Here is a 21,327-nt window from a genome sequence, read left to right as displayed (position 1 = left end):
AGTCGATGGTTCAATTAAGGGACTGGCTCCTTGTATTGAAAGTCTTCTTAACAACATGGTGGCCAGGCGTCGTGTTCCATTGAAGTGCCCACAACGGCGGTTCAAATGTATGTAGATGAGATAACTTTCTCTTGAGCAGGAGCATAGTAGATGGACTCACAATTAAGGAGGAGATTAAGTGTGAGTTGGAAGTCTCACATTACTTAGAAAAGTGGAGGTTGAGCTCTTTATAAGTGAGAGGACTCATGCACCTATCACCTTAAGGTTTTAGGTGAATATGTGATCTCTCTCTCTCTCTCTCTCTCTCTCTCTCTCTCTCTCTCTCTCTTGTGTGTTGCTCTTGTGTGTTGCTCTGGACCTAATGTGGATACTCTTCATGATGACCCAACAAACATAACCCATGAATAAGTCACATTTCGTTAATTGGAAACTCTTCAGAAGAAATTCTCTGGGACAAAAGTATGTTAAGTGGTTTGACTGAACCTATATAAATTTCTAGTGACTTTCTTCTTCCATTGTCTCTTTACGTTCATGTTCTTTATTTCTTTATGCTATATTTTAATCTTTTCATCTATCTGGTTTTATTTCTTTTAATTATTCCACTTCATTATCCCTATTTTTTTATAAGATCAACTTAACTGTTTTTATAACTCAACATTTTCATAATTGGACCGCAACTTTCGAACTATAGCTAAATAGTTTTAGTGTTAAATTGATGGGTTATTCATAGTTATATTTTAATATCTTACAATCACAGTTAAAATGGAGTCATTTTTTCAACAAGTGGCATTAGAATTTGACTCCTATTATAAGATTAATCGTCTCAGGAGGTAGAATGACGACTTTAAACAATTCTTTCAATATGAATCCATCGTTTGATCATGAAAGCTTTGATCTTTGGAAATCTAGAATGAAACTCTTTTAAGATGTTGTTGACTTTGATTTATGGTATTTTATTACTAATGGTTCGTTAATCCCTACTTACATTATTAATTGTGACGTTGTAGATAATCCGATCAATATATGGACCGAAGAAGAAAATTAAAGTATAACTTGGTTCTAAAGCTAATTAATTAATAATGAATAATTTAAGCTCTAGAGAGTAATTTTATGTTTCTAATTTTAATTATTCCAATGAGATGATTCATGAAGATTTTTTTGAGATCAAACCAGAGAAAGTTAATATACATACCCTTGAAAAGGAGACATCAGGTGAAAGTGAATATCATCTTCATAGACGGTTCTCAAATATTGAAATCTTTGAAAGTTGTTTTAGAAATTTTGTATATAACAAACATCCCAGATTTAAGAATTCGTATCAAGAATTTATTCGAACAGTTGATTCGAAGTACATAAAGGTTTGTGTTGAATTTTAGGAAAAGCTCAAGAAGGAGGAAATTTTCATGAAACTAGGGAGTTGATCCAACTACTTAAGGATGAAGAAGAAAAGTCAAGCATATTCGAAAAATCTTCATCTTCCTCAGCATCTCATTAAAACTATTACTTGAAGAAGTGATTGAAAGATCAATGCTAGAAGTGTCATTTGGATATACTATCAGAATAAATGAACAATCCTCTAAAAAGTCAACATCCACGAGATTTTTTGAAGAATCAACATCCAGAAGAATTTTTAAGAGAACAACATCTAGAATAATTTTTTAAGAGTCCACATCCAGAAGATATTTTAAAGATCCATCATATCGAGCATCAAATTAAGAATCAATGGGAAAAACTTCTAAGAGATTCATGAAAAATATATTAAACTTCTGATAGTTCGTCCAAAGTTTGTTATGAAGTATTTTCTAAAAGAACGATAAAAGAATCATATGAAGAAGAACATGTTTTCTTCAAAACCTCCTACGATGAAGGTGATAGCAAGGTAACAATTCTAACTTATAAACAAATATTTAAGTTTGGTGTTAGACTTAGTAAGGAAAATGAAAAATTAGAAAGAAAACAAAAAGGAACTTAAAGGTTATATTTGTTGGAAAAAACCAGAAATGGAATGGTGAAAACAGTGTGTTTGGGAAAGATGAAGATGATAATGTGAATAGAGAGAGATAGAGAAATAGAGAAAGATTGAGAGAATTGAATCATATGGCATTAACCTTTCAACTATGACAACAATGTCTATTTATACGGTACAAATTGGAACCACAAACAGGCCCAAGAATAACAGAAAAAACAGAATTGCAAAAACAGCTTATTTAATAAGCTGTTTTCACTGCAGTGCTTTTTAAAGCTCCTATCAAGCATTTGAATTATTAAGGACTTCCAATACACCACCTTAATTCAAATGCTCCACACTCATCATGCTCAACTTCTTCACAAGTCTCTTGAACACATTACTTGTCACGCCTTTCGTTAACAAGTCCGCAACTTGTTCTTCGCTTCTGCAGTACCCTAAACGCAACTGTCCGGAGCTCACCAATTCTCTCAAATAGTGGAATCGCATTTCAATATGCTTGCTCCTCCCATGTGCTATGGGATTCTTAGCAAGGTTTATCGCTGAAATGTTGTCCACAAGTAGCAAAACAGCCCTATTTCTACTGCTGTCCAACTCCTTACATAGATTCACCAGCCACACAGCTTGGCATGCACACATCGACGCTGCTATATACTCGGCCTCGCAAGAAGAGAGGGCTACAACCGGTTCCTTTTTCGAACACCAAGAGATTGGTGCCTTACCGAACATAAAGAGATACCCCGCCGTAGACTTTCGATCATCCTTATCTCCGCACCAATTGGAATCGGTGTATCCGAGTAACTCACAACTTCTGCCCATGTCGCTTGCCAGAAACAAAATTCCACAACCAAGAGTACCTTTCACATATCTAAGGATCCTCTTAACTGCTGCCAAGTGTGATACCTTCGGCCTCTCCATGAATCTACTCGCAATACCGACACTAAACGCCAAATCTGGCCGCGTATTGCACAAGTAACGCAATGATCCTATCAATCTCCGGTATTGAGTAGGATCCACATCTTGTTCTTCTTCACTCTTGGACAGCTGTAATCGTGTCTCGGCTGGTGTTGTGGCAGCATTGCAATGCTCCATATCACACCTCTTCAGAATTTCCATGGCATACCTTCTTTGGTGCATGAGCAGTCCCAATTTTGTCCTTTGGAACTCTATGCCTAAGAAATATTTCATGATACCAAGATCACTCATTTCAAATTCCTTCATAAGCTCTCCTTTGAAATTTGAAATGTTCTTTTCACAGTTGCCGGTAATCAACAAATCATCCACATAAAGACAAAGAATGATTACTCCATCACTTGCATCCGATTTCACATAAACTCCATGTTCGGATACGCATTTCTTGAAACCAACATCGCTAAGAAATCCATCTATGCGTTTGTTCCAAGCTCTCGGAGCTTGTTTCAAACCATAGAGTGCCTTCCTCAACTTATAGACCTTTGCCTCTTGATTTTTGATCACAAAACCAGGTGGCTGTCTCACATATACCTCCTCATCAAGTGGACCATTCAAAAACGCAGATTTGACGTCCATTTGATACAACGGCCAGCTGTTGTTATTTGCCATCGCAACAACTAACCGAATGGTTTCATGCCTTGCAACTGGAGCAAACACTTCATCGAAGTCTATCCCTTCCTTTTGCAAAAATCCCTTCGCTACTAATCGAGCTTTATGCTTGATTATCTCGCCTTTCGGATTCGCTTTCACTTTGTAGACCCACTTCACACCTATCGCCTTTTTACCTTTCGGTAAATCAACCAACATCCAAGTACTGTTCTTCTCAATCGAATCCAGTTCTTCTTTCATCGCACACATCCACTTTGGATCGCTTAATGCCTCCTCCGTATTCACCGGTTCGGATTCGGCCATTAGAGCGAAGTGAATAAGATCACCCTCATTGTTGATCTCGCTATCTCGGAATAATTCACAATCACGGAGTCTTTGAGGCAATCCTCTTTGCCTTGTTGGTCGTCTACTTGATTCACCTGTTTCGGTTACAAAAGGTTGCTGTACAGTACCTTCAGCAGGCTGAGAATTCAAATTTTCCTGCATGAAATCGATTTCACCTTGAGGCAAATCGATTTCAACCTCTGCAGAACCAGTTCCAGCAGCTTCAGAATGCTGATTTTCCTGCATGAAATCGATTTCATCTTGAGGCAAATCGATTTCCTGAGCTGATATGGCAGATTTTCTGCTGTCAAACTGCCGAAACTCGTCCACGATCACATCTCGACTTATCACAATCTTCTTGTTACTCATATCAAACAGCTTGTAGCCTCCGGTAGGATGATAACCAACCAGCAACATCATTTCACCCTTGTCATCTAATTTCTTTCGAATCTGACCCGGAATATGTCGAAATGCTACCGAACCGAAAACACGCAAGTGACTCAAACTTGGCTTGTGTCCACACCATACCTCTTCTGGAGTAACCTTGTCCAGCTTCTTTGTAGGACACCTGTTTATCAAATAGGCAGCTGTAGAAACAGCTTCTCCCCACAACTCTTTCGGAAGATTTTTCGCTTTCAACATGCTACGCACCATGTTCATAATCGTCCGATTTTTTCTCTCGGCAACACCATTTTGCTGAGGCGTATAGGGTGGTACAACCTCACGCACAATACCCTCATCGTCACAATAACTCCCAAATTCCCTCGAAGTAAATTCTCCTCCTCCATCGGTTTTGAGAATTTTGAGTTTGTGACTACTTTGTCGCTCAACCATGGATTTAAATCGTTTGAACATATCAAACACCTCATCCTTCCTCTTGATTAGATAAATCCACAGCTTCCTACTGAAGTCATCAATAAACGTGACAAAGTATCGGTTACCTCCATACGAGTTGACTTGCATCGGCCCACACACGTCTGAATACACCACCTCAAGAATATGCTTGGTCCTATGACCTGTATCCTTGCTGAAAACACTCTTGTGTTGCTTCCCTTGAACACATTCAACACACAACTCAGCTGGAACCACGATTCTTGGCAGCCCGGTCACCATACCATGTCTATGCAACGCGTCGAGGTCTCGAAAATTGAGATGACCAAGACGGTAATGCCACAACCACTCCTCACGACTTGCCGCTGTAGCTAAACATCGATGCTCCATTACTTTCAATGCTATCTTGAAAGTTCGATTGGCAGCCATCGGTGCTTTAAGTACCAAAACTCCCTTTCGGTCCAAAACGCGCAATACCTTGTTTTCCATGCGAATAATGTAATCTTTCTCGAGTAGTTGGCCAATGCTCAAGAGATTACATTTGATTCCTGGAATGTACAACACATCCTTGATCAATGAACGACCACCATCTTTCTTCACGATCAAGACATCTCCAACGCCATCGGCGGATAACGTCGTATCATCGGCAAATCTCACTTTATTCTTCGTGGCTTGATTGATCTTGACAAACCAATCCTTTCTTCCCGTCATATGAGTCGAACAACCAGAATCCAAGTACCACTCATCGCTACTTTGAATTCCATCTCGAACCGTTACCATTGCGTTTTTCTCCGAACGCGTTTCTGCAGAATTGTTTGCACTGCTGCCACTGCTGTCCAGCCCTTTTCTCATGCCATAATTCTCTTCCGTGATCATCACAAGAAGCGTATTATCATCATTCGCTTCTTCCTTAGCAAACTTCGCCTCATCCGCGCGATTTTCTCTTCGTTTCGCGTGGCAATACTTTGCGAAATGCCCAAGCTTTTGACAATTGTAACACTTCACGTTACTTTTGTCGAATGGCTTGTGGGTTCCTTGATCACCCTCCTTGGAGCTTCCCTCACCTTTTTGCCCCTTTGAATTTTGTGAATCTCTACCACCAAAATTCTGGAAATTGGACTTCCCTCTCGGATGCCCTTTCCTCTCCGATCGTTTACTCTTCTCATGAAGTCGCGCTTGCAATGCTATTTCCGACTTCGCTTTATCGTTTCCCCTCTCATCCATTCGTTGTTCATGAGCTTCTAGTGAGCTTTGAAGCTCCTCCTTCGACAACGACGATAAATCCTTCGATTCTTCAAGCGCAACGACAATGTTGTCGAATCTTGGCGTTAAAGAACGCAAGATCTTCGACACAACATTCTGCTCTACCGTAGTTTCCTCGCACGACTTGATTTGATTCACCACACGCGTAATACGCGTCACATAATCGTTTATCGACTCCTTGTCCTCCATTTGCATTAACTCGAACTGTCGCTTGTGAGTTTGTAACCTCACCACTTTGGCTTTGGCAGCCCCTGTATAAGCCTTCTCAAGAATCTCCCACGCTTGCTTTGCGGAATCGCAATCGCCTACTTTTTCAAAGTTGTCACCATCGACACAAGAATGGATCAAGAACAGCGCTTTGTAATCCTTCTTCTTCTCTTCTTTGAACGTAGCCTTTTGAGCATCCGTAGCTCCTTCGACGAGAGACGTAACACCATCTTTGATCACCTCAAGAACGTCTTGATAGCCGAACAAAACCTTCATTTGCTTCGCCCATTTGTCGTAGTTTTTCGAGTCAAGGATTGGAAGATTGGTAGGTATTTTATCGTTTGAAACGGACATGATTGCAGCGGAATTGGATCAGAACCAAAGCTCTTGATGCCAAATGTTGGAAAAAACCAGAAATGGAATGGTGAAAACAGTGTGTTTGGGAAAGATGAAGATGATAATGTGAATAGAGAGAGATAGAGAAATAGAGAAAGATTGAGAGAATTGAATCATATGGCATTAACCTTTCAACTATGACAACAATGTCTATTTATACGGTACAAATTGGAACCACAAACAGGCCCAAGAATAACAGAAAAAACAGAATTGCAAAAACAACTTATTTAATAAGCTGTTTTCACTGCAGTGCTTTTTAAAGCTCCTATCAAGCATTTGAATTATTAAGGACTTCCAATAATATTGAGGTTCTTCAAAAAATTAATAACGCAATAGGAAATGGAAATGAAATAAGAAGTAAATAACTTGCATAAAATTTGTGCTTTTGTTTAGAAGGACTCATTTTTTATGCATAAAATTAAATCAATGATATATTTTTCTGATTGATACACTCAAAATGAATTAAAAAAAATTTTAAAAAAATTAAATGGTATTTCTTTTAAGATATAGTTTGATAATTTTAATTAGATCTAGTTTATTTACATATCTTTTAATTAGATCTAATTTATTTGCATATCTATTGAAGTTTGAGGCTTAAGTATAGGGCTTATATTAACTGAATCTTTTTAAATTATATATATATATATATATATATATATATATATATATATATATATATATATATATATATATATATATATATATATATATTTAACCTACTTTGTAACTTCCATCAAATCTTAATTTGCTATATGTAAGGAGATATCTAAAATTTAATTTAAGTTAATATTCAGAATTGTTTAATAAAGAGACTTAGTTAGTTTAAAGTGATTTTTAGTAAGACTCTGTTTTCACTATACTTAATATCTCAGTCTTCACTACCGTCATTAGATATGTCTCGCAAATCAGTTGCGAATTTTGATTTGAATCATCCTGAGTATAAGAGGATGAAACTTTCAAGCAACGGGAATGATATTGAGATGATGCAGAAACCATTTGTGCCGCTATCAAGTGATCATATTGATGAAACAGTGGGGAAGGAGGAGAAGAACCCGAGCGAAGGTGAAACAGCGGTGTCAAGAGTTGTTCGAAACTTTGATTTGAACAAGCTCCAGATGCATGATGTTGAAACAGGCGTGTCAAGAGTTGTTCGAGATTTTGATTTGAACGAGCTCCCGACTAATGATGTTGAAAAAGAATGAGTGATATTGTGCCAATGCTTGTTATTTTTGGATGTTTATGTTGAAAAAGAATGAATTATTTTCTACTATTATTTTTGGATGATTATAAATTTTCAACTTTTGAATGCTTGTTTGTGTGAAACTTTATACAGGCTATTTGCACAAAATTAGTATGAAATTGGTGGAAGAATGTCTTTTAAGCTCATTACTTGAAAATTAAGTTACCTATCCGATTCAGTTATTATTCAATTGAATTGAATGAATGTTGATGATTTACTCTTGTAATAACTAGTTTTGCTTGGAACTTTCAGTATAATTCATGCTCCTATGTGCATGTGAGTTCTTATAATTCAAGTTAGTTATCTTCATCGTATTACTATGAGTCTCAAATACTAAGTCACCCTATAAACAAAGTTTTGGTCAATGGCACCCCGATGTTTAATATGGAGGAGTTATTTGTTGCAAGATTCAAATTAAATTGTTGTTCTAATATCATGTTGAAATATCCCTTAAAAGCTTTGAGTGAAAAGAGAAATAAAATATGTTTTAAAATTGTCAAATATTCATAAGTGAAGAACATTTCGGTCTCAATGATTCACAGATATCGGATTTGATAGGTTCAGTACGTGGATTCGTATATTAATTTTATAGTATTTTAAAGGCATAATTAGTTCTTAGGTCCCTTAACTTTAAGCAAAGTTTCATGTTGGTGCCCTAATTAAAAAACGTTAAGTATTGGTACCTTAACTTCCCTTTCGTTAAAGTATTTGGTCCTTTCCGTTAGTTAGGATGAGAAAACGTTAAGTATGGCTGAGGTGACATGCCAGATATGCAACCATTCAAGTTAAGATTTAGTCGATGTGTTATAAACCATTTAGGATTCGGTTTTTCCCAATCTTCATCTTCCTTCTTTATTTTTCACTGTTCATACATCCATCTTCCATCTTCCATCGTGCATTTGTATGGTTATACATCCATCTTCCATCGTGCATTCGTGTTCCTCCATCTTTCATTAGTGCTTCAATGTCTAAGAATGCAAGCAGTGCCTCAATCACAAGCTTTGGTACATCTGGACCCGTGCTTCGTAGAAAAAGATAATTGAGTGTTTTTGCCAAGATGATAGTGTTCTTCGTACTGTTACTGATGTGAATAGTGTCAATTATGGGAGAAAATTTTGGGTGGTAGAAATTATAAAAGTCACATGGACAAGAGGTGTAACTTCTTCAAGTGGTTAGGGGATGAATTTGTTGATGAAATGGATTTGAAGCTTGAAAGACAAAAGAAAAAAATTAACAAAATGAAGAATGAGGTTAACCACACTAAAGAGTGGTTGAAAAAGTCAATTGTGGTTGGGATGTTGAGCTTAGGGTTGAACCTTATGTTTGTAATAAAGTATTTCAACTAGGATTAGGGTAATTTAGTGTTTTGTTTTCACAATATGAATTTAATCTTCTGTTTATTTAATGAAGAATGTTAGTTTCTATTTTAACAAAGTGTTGTGTTTGTACATTATTCGTCTGTTTTAAAACTGATACATAACCGATATAAAAGCTGAAATAAAATATTACTTGTTATAATGCATATCTATAACATTCCAAAAAGTGATACAAAAAGGCATTATAAGCCATTCTCATTAAGCCATTATAAGGAATATCAATAACATTACAAAAAGGCATTACAAGTCATTGTCAATAAGCCATTATAAGGCACTAAAATAACATTACAAAAACCCATTATAAGTCATTGTCAATAAGCCATAATAAGGCATTAAAGTAACATTACAAAAATTCATTATAAGGCATAACAAACATTACAACAAACATCCACATTCTACAAAATAATGTTGGTGGTGGCAGACTTGAAACTGTTGGTTGTGGTGGATGACTTTCATTAAATAGACAAAACAAAATAATGGAAAGCAACAAAAGATGATTTTCATTAAATAGTGCGAGAAGGTAGAACTTGTCAGCATCCACATTCTACATGAGCATTCTTTTTTGGAAAGATTGACATCATATTTTTATCCATTTAGTGATATATGCCTAACCTCGTAGTCATATTCACCTGCACGCCTATAATATTCAATATTCAGCATAGGCATTTAACATATTAAAAGGACAACAAATTAATCATTACCTCATAATTCAATGGTTTGTTTTCTGTGATTCCTTTTCCATCCTCTTTTTAATGTTTGGTAGTATTGTATCTTCATATTTGTCGATCTTTTGCCTATTTTATTGCCATATTTACATTATATACACTCTAATTTCTTCAAGCATTGTCACAATTGGTTTGGCTCTAGCAGCTACAAAGACAGAGTTGGATGTCTCAGACATATTATTCACTGAAGTATCACAGCTTATACTTGTCCTGAACCTTGATTTACTCCAGAATCTTGGTGGAATTTTGATGAGATGTTTGAATGCCTCTTCATTGACTCCCTTTATTTCAAGCATTATTTTCTCCCAAGCATTCACATGATTTGCAGTCGCATCCCTCCGTATCAATTCCTTCAGTTTTAGGCCATGGAACTTCTTCCTTATGTTGCTATATAAATGTTTGACACAAAACCTATGGTCAACATTACCAAGTAACTCCTCAATATCTGGTAACAAACCCTGCAGTCGTAAATTTTCAAGGTATTATAACATTTGGTGATATATATGAAATAAGTAAAATTCAAAGTTATAGTTAACCTTTTGTTGATCACTTATGAATGTATAGGTTTTGTACAACCTAACTCCTCCCGAATCAGCTGTCAATCTGACTCCTTACCTTTTTCCTTACCCTTTTCCTTACCATTTTCCTTGCCCTCTGCCTTGCCTTTTATACTTACTTCCTCATTATCAACTACTATCTCTCCATTAATTTCTAGATCATTTTATGAGTCTTCAAAATTCACATCCAAAGCACTGTCTTTACTACCCTCTACCTCCACCTCCACTTCTGCATGGCTAACATTAACTCCATCAACTTCCGACTTGTTACAGTTGAGTCCCTCAGTGTCACAGCTTATCCCTTCTTCACCCACATTCTCCTCAATGTCACAGTTTATCCCTTCATCACCCACATTCTCCTAAGTGTCACAGTTTATCCATTCTTCACCCACATTCTCCTCAATGTCACATTTTGTCCCTTCTTCACCCATATTCTTCTCAATGTCAAATTTTGTCCCTTCTTCACCCACATTCTCCTCAATGTCACATTTTATCCCTTCATCACCCACATTATCCTCAATGTCACAGTTTGTCCCATCATCACCCACATTATCCTCAATGTCACAGTTTATCCCATCATCACCCACATGTGTCCCCACATTTGTACTCTGTTGCACCACAGTGGTCTCCATATCAGTTTCATCAACTTTAAACCCAACTCTCACATTTGCACTATCTTGCACCACAGTGGTCCCTACATCAGTTTCATTAACTCCAAACTCATCTCCCACATCCAGAACGACTTCATCATCTAATCCTAATGAAAGAATTGTTACACCAATAATGCCAGGCTGTGAAACAGGGTGAGTAACATGTAAATGGCATTCCCCAGTCATTACTATAATTTTTTGCATCCTCTTAGTTCCTTTGTCATTCTCTAACAACACAATATCACAAGCATTCATTTCATCGTAATACCAAAGTTTTATCTACAGTTGGATAATCTTAATAATTTAACATGCCTAAAATTTCAAAGTAACTCCAATAATCTGGATCAAAATCCCAAATAGTCTCTAACCCTTGATACCTTGACTTTGTGAAGTTAACAAACTCACCAGAATGATGAATAACACACTTAAACATCTTCTCCATTACCTGCTCAACCTACATAAGATAGAAGACGTACTAAGGAAGATGGACAAAAAAAATTCACATTTTTAGTAGGTTACAAGTGAGAAACCATACCTTAGTCGTAATTAGAGAAACGTTGTTATCTTCATCAATGGCGTTGGTCTGTGGAACATGATGATGTTACCCTCTTCAATATAGTTTTCCCTATTCAGAGAGATGTATTTATTTGCCCAAACCTTTTAGCTTCATGCCTTTCTTTTTTAACTTCACTGAGTTACATCATGGCATTTTTTAAAACTATTTTCTAGGAATATTAAAATTCCACATCATATGTAAATAGTGCATCCTTGCATTTTTTTAACGCTTTTTCAATACAAACTAACGGAAAGGACCAAATACTTTAACGGAAGTGAAGTTAAAGGACCACTATGTAACACTTTTTTCTTAAGGGATCAAAGCGAAATATCACATAAAGTTAAGGGACTAAATGATGCATTAAGCGTATTTTAAACTAATATAAAAGATATTTTAAAATATTTATAAAATGTTTTCCATAAAAAAATATTATAAAATATTTATAATATTATAAATTAATATAAAATATATTATAAGATATTTTTAATATTTTTATTCTAACCATTAATTGGTTCTACTTTGAGCTTATTAAGGATCTGTTGGTTTTAGTAGTTATAAATTTGTATCTCCATCATTTTTGTCTTTATAACTTTCAAAACTTTATATGTGGAAGATAGAGAGAAGAGTTAAGAATCATCGGTAAACTTAGAGAGGCACGAGTTGGAGTTCCTTGGAGTTCTTGGAATTTGGGAAACCTTTGAAAGCATATAAGGGTATTAGGAAACACATTAGATTTGTGTGATTCATATATTGAGAGTTTGAGAGATTGAAAAACGTTTGAGTAGAAATAGGGTTTTGTTTGTGGCAACTTAAAAGATTTTTCTCTTGTAACTCATTTGTAATAGCTTGTAACAACTTTTGGAAGTTTAGTGAATCGAGACTTGCTCTCTACCCTAAAGTAGATCATTTGATCAAACTAGGTAAAGAAGTTACTGTGTTCTTGACTTTTATCTTCTTCTGCCTTGTTGTGGTTTTGCTTTCACTTTTGACAGATTATTGTGTTACTTCAGGCCATTTATTTTGGCTGTCATTATTTTTGTCCCCACACATCAAATTCTTGGTGTGTTTGAACTATGAAAAATTCTTCTTAATTTCTTTGAGTTATTCTACTAGGTTTTTGTAACACATAGAGCCACCTTCTCCCATTTTATTAATGATGACAACACATCTCTCATAGAGGTAGTAAAATCGAAAGATTAAGATGAAAAAGTTCATAAACCAAAAATGGGATTACAAGAAGAGTACTTGCAAAACATAAAGAAAATACATGAAGAAAACAAATAAAAAAACAACATCGCCATCCAAAATCCCAAGAGGAACTTAAAATTTCATGTCTCTAATACCCCAAGGGTTATTGTTTTGATCGCTTGTCTGTTAAGCTTTTAGTTTTAGTTTTTATGTGTTTGTGTCTCGTTCTCAATTACAAAGTGTCTGATAAGCAACATGATCAAAATCAACCTATTGAGTTTTTGAATCAAGAGCTATTTCTAAGAATGATTTGAGTCATGATCATAGTAGAATCTAAAAAATGATTTCAAATTTTGTGAAAAAGAGATTTTGCCTATGTGATTTGAATTCCAAAATTTTTCTGACTTGAAACAGACTCACAAAGCTCAGGAATTCATTTCCAATATTCATGATTTGAATCACATGAAGGTCTGATTCAATTCACAACAATCTGACTCGACTCACAAAATTTCTTGATTCGAATCAAATTGAAAGGGAAATCCTTCTAGGACTCTGATTCGAATCACCGGGTTCTTTGATTCAAATCAACTGACTTAAATCACAAAAATTGGTTTCATATAGTTTTTGCTTCTTGATTCAAATCACTTGATTTTCTTATTCCAACCATAACTCTTACTTTTGACTCGAATCATACATCATTTTCCTCTCATTTTTATGGTAGATATCCATCACACCATTTTCCCTAAAACCCTTCACATTGTTTGAAAATATACACTTCCAATATTGATTTGAAAACTCATAATTCACGCGTTCTCTCATATTTTCAAAAGAGTTTTGAATATTTCTTGAACACTTGCAAATGATTTCTTTCATCTTATATCTCGTACTTTTTTCCATTTTTACATGGATCTAAATCTCATCTTTGGAGATTTGTGATTGTTGAGGAGATTCACTTATTGAATTTAACGTTTCTTTGAAGATTTGGTTAAAATTTTATAGGTTCGCAAGGTGTGTGGTGTTGTGGATAGTTTTGACAATTCTAGTGGGAAATAAGGAGGTTCTTCTCTCCATGTTCATCTTTTTAGTGTCGTGTGGAACCTACGGACAAGGTGGGAGTTCTTCTCAATCTTTGGATAAACCAACGCTCAATATACCAGTAGTATCGATTAAAGATCATTGTAGAACGAAGAATTCGGAGCATGTTTTTAGGGCTGGAAGATTCAAGACAATTTCACGTAAAGATTTCACGAATAGTTCAGTTTGAGTATTGTGTACAATTAAAGGATCCGGATAGAAGATTTTTATATTTTCAGTGTTATTTGAATATTGTGATTGTACTAAACTCTTGTATTTTGTCATAAATCATAGTGGATGACCAATTTTTTTAATTTGAAACCATTGAAGAGTGAATTAAGCTTAACAAGGACGATAGTTAAACCTCTCTCTCTCTCTCTCTCTCTCTCTCTCTCTCTCTCTCTCTCTCTCTCTCTCTCTCTCTCTCTCTCTCTCTCTCTCTCTCTCTTCTCTCTCTCTCTCTCTCTCTCTCTCTCTCTCTCTCTCTCTCTCTCTCTCTCTCTCATATATATATATATATATATATATATATATATATAATATATATATATATATATATATATATATATATATATATATATATATATATATATATATATATATATATATATAATATATATATATATATATATATATATATATATATATCCCTCTCTCATTTTTAATCTCATAGAAATCGCATGTTAGGTTGTTCTTTATTGCTTTCTAAAATTTCATGCCATTAGGATTTCTTTTGGTAGCCACTTACTCAGCAATGCTAGACTGGACCATTCACTATGCTTGACTCCAAGTCCTCCATATATCTTAGCCTTTCATACTTGAAACCAATATTCTCAATTGCTATTCTTCCTCAATTTATCACATCCCTATATGAACACACATTATGGTCTCTCCCTCTCTCATTTTTAATGTCATAAAAATCGCATGTTAGGTTGTTCTTTATTGCTTTCTAGAATTTCATGCCATTAGGATTTCTTTTGGTAGCCACTTAGTCAACAATGTTAGACTGAACCATTCATTATGATTGACTCCAAGTCCTCCATCTATCTTAGCCTTTCATACTTGAAACCAATATTTTCAGTTCATCACATCCCCATAAGAACACACTTTGTGGTTTTATGATTGCTTGTATGAATGATTTGGGAGCCGTGTAGAAATGGAAGTAATACATATGGATGTTGCTTAAGGTTCGTAACCCCAACCTCCCTCTAATTGAGAATTTCCTACCCTTCCAAACTAAGAGCCCGTATCAAATTTTAGTGATTATTGGATTTCAATTAGACGTTCTCCTTGGTTATATCCTACATAGATGCTTAGAAACATGAAAGGGTTTGAAAAAATACAACATGACAAGAATGTAGAGGCTGCATGCAGAGAATTATGTTTTAACTTGATTCCATATAGCTTACTTTTGTAAGTATTTACACTTAAACCTAATACAAGTTCAAAATACATATTGTATCTTTTATGTTCCACAAGTGATTCCAAGATCTTGCTCCCATGATGTAATATTTATGCAATGTATGTCAATGAACTAATACAAAATAAAGTGATGGTTTAAATGTCACAAGCATTGAACATAATTCTCACACTTAAAAAAGCGAGTGAGATACATAGAATGAAAGGAAAAAATCTAGACAAACATTGATCATTGTAATTTATTATTCTAATATAACTTAATGTATCAAATTATTAATTTCTATATCACATTGAAAGGATTATATGTTTAGTGAGTAGTTGATGAAATAAGCATTCTACACATGTAATAATAAACTGAAAATAACATATCACCATGGTTGAAAGATAACCCAAGACCTTTATACTTTTCACTACGGTTATTTAAAACAATTGTAGTTATATGTAACATGCTTTTCACTACAATTTAGAACGACGATAAAAACATGAATTTGTGTTAATTAACATACATAGGTTGTCTCTCTAAGGCGATCAACCCACTCCCAAGTCTTCTTTTTGTGCGGCTCCATGAAGAGCTCGTAAGGAATGGAGGGTCGCTTAAGCTTATTAGTCTATAAATAAAGAAAATATATATGGTTACAATGTATAACGGTTTATTATTCTTATTTTTATCATTCTTATTTGTTCACTTGACTTCTACATTTAGTCCAAAGCTATATAGTACAAGAATAGAATGAATAGTTAACTATAACTAGCTATCCATGTTTGGGTTCTGCATATTAAAAATTATGAGGTACTAATTAAACAACGCAAACCGTAAGATTGTTACCACTTGAAAACTCTGTTCCAGAGAGGACAGATGTTGGAACAGATGCCTGGGACAACAAGAAATTCTGGTTTATAACATATTATAATTTTTAGGGACAAATGTCATATACGATGTCTGAGACATTGTAAACCAGAAAAAAAAACATAGAGAAAACGAATTTGTAAATACTCATTGGTTAAGATTTGATGTTATGGTTTCGTTTTGGGGTTTTCATATGAGAGAGACGAGTGACTGAGTTGTTAGAGTTTCATTTTGACAGAGACGATTGTTATGTACTGAAGCGAGAGATAATTTCGCTTATATATAAATAACATTTTTATCACGATAAATGATTAATTGTTGGTGGTGGGATTCGAACCATTTCACTCCGTGTACCTGTCACTATGGTTGCTTCATTTGACCGTTGTGACATGTTCTTTCGTAAGTACCAAAAAAAAGCCCATAAATAAGCTATTATCACGGTTAACAATATGTCCGTTGTAAAATTGGTGTTACGAAATGTCTATTTTGTAGTAGTGTCAGTATACTTCGATAGGTTCAAACTCGATTGGTGAACGTGTGGATTTTTATATGTGGGGTTTAGTAGTTGGCGGGAGAGGACCTAATGGATGTTTTCTTGGTGTTGAATCTTTGCGAAAGGGAACTCATGTGATAAATATATGACAATATTTTAAATTTTATGGTGTGACAAACACGACGCAAAACTGACATATTTTCTTTTTTGTGTAATGAAATTCACGTGGCAAACTTTTCAACCTTTCCTACTCTTCTGAATTGTAGCAGTGCAGGTCTGCTATACAACAAATTTTTGTGACGTGAAAATCAAGAGACAAATTGTTGCGATGTGAAAATCACGTGAAAAAGTTATGACGTGATTTTTACGTGACATAAAATTTGTCACATGTGCTCTTGTCACATGCATTTTCACATCGTTAATTAATATTTATGACGTGATTTTTACACTTGTGACGTGAAAAATCACGTGAATAATGACTATTATTTTTTACTATTTGGGTTAGAGCTATTAGTTTGGTTATGGAAGTAACGGTATTCAAATGTACCAGTATAATTTCCCCTTTTTTGGTCATTAAAAATATTCATTTTTCTGAAACCACATTGAGCCCTCCTTTATTCTTGTTAAGGCAAAGTTTGTTCCAACTCGTTCATCATATATTCCTTTCATATTTTTAGTTTGCCACCAATAATTGCGGACTATTCTATCCATTTCATCACATATATTTTTCTAAAGATTTAAAAACACTTATAGCATAGGTAGATAGTCTGAGCAATAATTTTTATTAAGATATGTTAAAAATAAATTAAAAAATAATTTGATATATTGAAAATGAAATAAAAATATATATTTTTAAAAAAATAGTATTTCTCAAAATAATATATATTTTTAAAAATAAACTCAAAAAGAACCAAATCTTTTAAAATATATTTTTGACAATTTTAATTAAATCTAATTTATTTGAATATGTATTGAAATTTGAGCCTTAAGTACAGGACTTATGTTTACCCCTTCTTTTTAAATTATATCGTCATACATATATACTTAACATGTATATTTATCCTACTTTGTAACTTCCATCAAATCTTAGTTTGCGATATGTAAAAAATATCTTAAATATAATTTAAAGTGATATTCAAAATGGTTTATTAAAGTGATTTTAGTAAGTCTTTTAAGCTAGAAAGTAGAAAACCCTAATCCTTAAGAGACTCTTTGTGTTTTCTTTTTATGCTGCTTCCATCTCATTCTTCACTATCTCTCTCACTCTTCACAGCTTACACACCACTTTCTTATTTCTCTGAAACCCTCGTATCTTTGCGTCGTCATCATGGCGAAATCTTATTCATCTCATTCGTTTCATAAACTCAGAAACAACAACAAGGATAAACAACAATATGATGAGAAACTAGGGCATGTTTACAAATGTGAGTTTTGTGACAAAGTATTCACCACAGGCCAAGCACTCGGCGGTCACAAGACTTGTCATCGCTCCAACAAACAACAGATACATGATGATAAGGCTCACAAAACTATCAAGATCACTTTCTCTTTATCTTGTTCTCCAAGTTATCCTAATAATGATGATGCCAAACAGAAAAGACATTCATGGACTAGGGTTTTCAAGGGTACCGTTCATCATCCACCTGCTGCATTGGAACCTTGTCAACAAGAAGAGTTACCAGCTGTTGACTTGTTAAGTTTGTTGCCACCAAGATCGTATAATACCAAGAAAAGGAGCCGGAGATATCCTATTCATCATGGACTTGTTAATAATACTACTGCTCCAATACCCTTGTTGGATATGTCTCACGAATCGGTTGCGAATCTTGATGCAAATCATCGTGAGTGTAAAAGAATGAAACTTTCAAGCAATGGGAATGATACTGAGATGCTAACAAGTGATTGTAATGATGAAACAGTGGCGTCAAGAGTTGTTCCAAACTTTGAATTGAACCAGCCCCCGATTAATTATGGTGAAACAGAAGTGAGACCAAGAGTTGTTCGCGACTTCGATTTGAATGAGCTCCCATCTAATGATGTTGCTGATAAATGATATTCTGCTATTTTATTTATGTTTATGTTGAAACAGGATTACTGATATACTGCTTGTTGTTTTTTGATGTTTAAGTTGAAACAGAATTGCACTAAATTTGTATGAAAATTGGTGGAAGAATGTCCAGTGGTGAGTTTATTGTGAAGAAGAACGAGTGTCTTTTTTTATGTTATTACTTGAGAGTTAAGTTACCTATCCTATTTAGTTATTATGTTATTACTTGAGAGTTAAGTTACCTATCCTATTTATTTGTAAGTTTAGATATTCAACTCACCAATCACCATGTGTTTCATTTGAGATTGAGAGTTCACACCAGAAAATTGTCACTAATTTGGTTGTCCAAAGTTTTGCTTCAAGTCATTTGAGAGTTTCCACAAATGAAGCTAACAGAATAAGAAAAAATTACATTTAATTACAAACGAAGAGAAAGTTTCAATTTACCGTTGAGTATGACAGAAGAAACGATTCTTTATAAACTTCGGTATTTTAAAAGAGTACAATTTTGGTCTTTATACATACAAAGAGACTTTAGCTATTCTAGGAGTTATCATAATTAGTAAATGCTATTAATTTGGTCACTGTCTATTGACCTTCCAAATCTCTCCAATAACTTATTATTAAAAACCCATTAACTATAACATTTAAAGTTTATTCAACAAAACTCCTCTGTAAACTTAAATGTTTCTTCTATTCATCATGCCTATCAATTTCTTGCCTCTGTCGAAGATTTCTTTTGATAGTGGTTTTGTGAAAATGTCTGCTGCTTGGTCCTTACTTGCTACATGCTTCAATTCGACATTTCCTTCCTTCACGTGTTCTCGAATGAAGTGGAAGCGAACGTCAATGTGTTTGCTTCTTTCATGGTTTACTGGATTCTTTGCTAACTCAATTGCTGGCCTGTTGTCAACTTGTATTATTGTTGCACCTTTCTGTTCTAGCTCCATTTTACTAATCAATCTTCTGAGCCATATTGCATGACAAACGCACCAGGATGCTGCTACATATTCTGCTTCACATGTCGAAAGAGTTACTATTGGCTGCTTTTTAGAAAGCCAAGTGAATGCAGTATTTCCCATGAAGAACACATATCCAGAAGTGCTTTTTCGATCGTCTATGTCTCCGCACCAATCATTGTCAAAGTAACCAACCAACTTGTATTTGTCTGAATTCGAGTAGAACATCCCAAGTGACACTGTTCCTTGGATGTACCTCAGAATTCGCTTTAGTGCTTTCCAATGTGTGTAAACTGGCTCCTCCATGAATCGACTTACAATGCCTACACTTAATGAGATATCTGGTCTTGTACATGTGAGGTAGCGAAGACTTCCTACCAAACTTCGATATTTGCCTGCTTCGACACGTTCTCCTCCATCAAATTTCGACAACTTTGTTTCTGGTTCCATTGGCGTCGAAGCCGAATTACAGCTTTCCATCTTATATCTTTTCAAGATTTCTTTTGCATATTTTTCTTGTGAGATGAAGATTCCTGTTTCTTCTTGTCGAACTTCCAGACCAAGAAAGAATCTCATCAGGCCTAAATCTGTCATCTCGAATTCACGTGTCATTGTGCTTTTGAATTCTTCTATTATCTGATCATCACTGCCCAGAAAAATAAGATCATCAACATAGAGAGCAACAAGTAATACATTCCTTCCATTTTTCTTCACATAGAGGGCATGTTCGTATGGACATTGCTCGAACCCGTTCTCCTTGAAGTATGTGTCGATACGTGTGTTCCATGCCCGCGGTGCTTGCTTCAGCCCATATAGCGCTTTCTTCAATTTTAGTACCTTCTTCTCTTCTCCAGCTTTCATGTACCCGAGTGGTTGTTCGACATAGACTTCTTCTTCTAGTACACCATTCAGAAAAGTTGTTTTGACATCCATTTGAAATATTGGCCATTTGAATTGAGCAGCTTGAGATATGAGTAATCGAATTGTCTCCATTCTTGCAACAGGTGCAAATACTTCGTCATAATCAACTCTTGCTTTCTGTTTGTATCCCTTCGCAACAAGTCTCGCTTTGTATCGTTCTATTTCTCCTTGAGCGTTCATATTTTTCTTGAATACCCACTTTACACCAATGGGTTGACTACCTTTTGGCAATTCAACTAGTTCCCAAGTGTTGTTGTGGATAATCGCCCTCATCTCTTCGTCCATGGCACTTTTCCACTTCTTGTCTCGTACTGCTTCTTCAAAACTGATGTTTTCAGCATCTGCCAGGAGACATACAAGGTGCACTTCACTTGTCGAATCATACAGATCTTGCAAACTTCGCATTCTGGGTTGCGTAGGTTCATCTTCATTGTCAGAATCTTCAAGTTTTGTCGAAATGTTTGATGGTACAGCGACAAATGATTCTTCAACTTTGACAACAACTTCTGTCGAACGTCTCTACTCACTATCACCTTCTTTCTTATGGGATCAAATAGCTTGTACCCTTTTGTTTTCTCATCATACCCAATGAGTATGTATTTCTGACTTTTGTCTTCAAGTTTCGTTCTTCGTTGATCTGGTACGTGTGCATAAGCCACACTTCCAAATACTTTGAGATGAGAAACCGTTGGCTTCTGTCCGCTCCA

General features: G+C 35.1%; 2 protein-coding genes across 2 annotated transcripts; one reads left to right on the top strand and one right to left on the bottom strand.

Annotated features, from left to right (window-relative positions):
* The first annotated feature begins 18,020 nt into the window (after window positions 1–18,020).
* On the top strand, window positions 18,021–18,746 carry LOC127104297 (uncharacterized). Its single transcript, XM_051041487.1, has one exon. It carries the CDS (start codon window positions 18,021–18,023, stop codon window positions 18,744–18,746), a length of 726 nt encoding a protein of 241 aa, XP_050897444.1.
* A 357-nt stretch (window positions 18,747–19,103) lies between these two features.
* Window positions 19,104–20,179, bottom strand: LOC127104295 (secreted RxLR effector protein 161-like). The gene is made up of 2 exons (XM_051041482.1): window positions 19,522–20,179; window positions 19,104–19,129 (listed from the first exon to the last, which is right to left on the bottom strand). The coding sequence occupies exons 1-2, from the start codon at window positions 20,177–20,179 to the stop codon at window positions 19,104–19,106; spliced, it is 684 nt and encodes a 227-aa protein (XP_050897439.1).
* Window positions 20,180–21,327: the final 1,148 nt, after the last annotated feature.

This window comes from Lathyrus oleraceus, chromosome 7 (assembly GCF_024323335.1).
Source record: "Lathyrus oleraceus cultivar Zhongwan6 chromosome 7, CAAS_Psat_ZW6_1.0, whole genome shotgun sequence".
Taxonomy (NCBI): domain Eukaryota; kingdom Viridiplantae; phylum Streptophyta; class Magnoliopsida; order Fabales; family Fabaceae; genus Lathyrus; species Lathyrus oleraceus.
This window is presented reverse-complemented; position numbering and strand designations above follow the sequence as displayed.

Excerpts from the sequence above, each read along its gene's own strand:
- LOC127104295 (XM_051041482.1), bottom strand. The coding sequence starts at position 20,179 with ATGGAAAGCTGTAATTCGGCTTCGACGCCAATGGAACCAGAAACAAAG. Across the intron at positions 19,130-19,521 it reads CGAATTGAAGCATGTAGCAA|CTTCATTTGTGGAAACTCTC; the intron begins GTAAGGACCAAG and ends TTATTCTGTTAG.
- LOC127104297 (XM_051041487.1), top strand. The coding sequence starts at position 18,021 with ATGGCGAAATCTTATTCATCTCATTCGTTTCATAAACTCAGAAACAAC.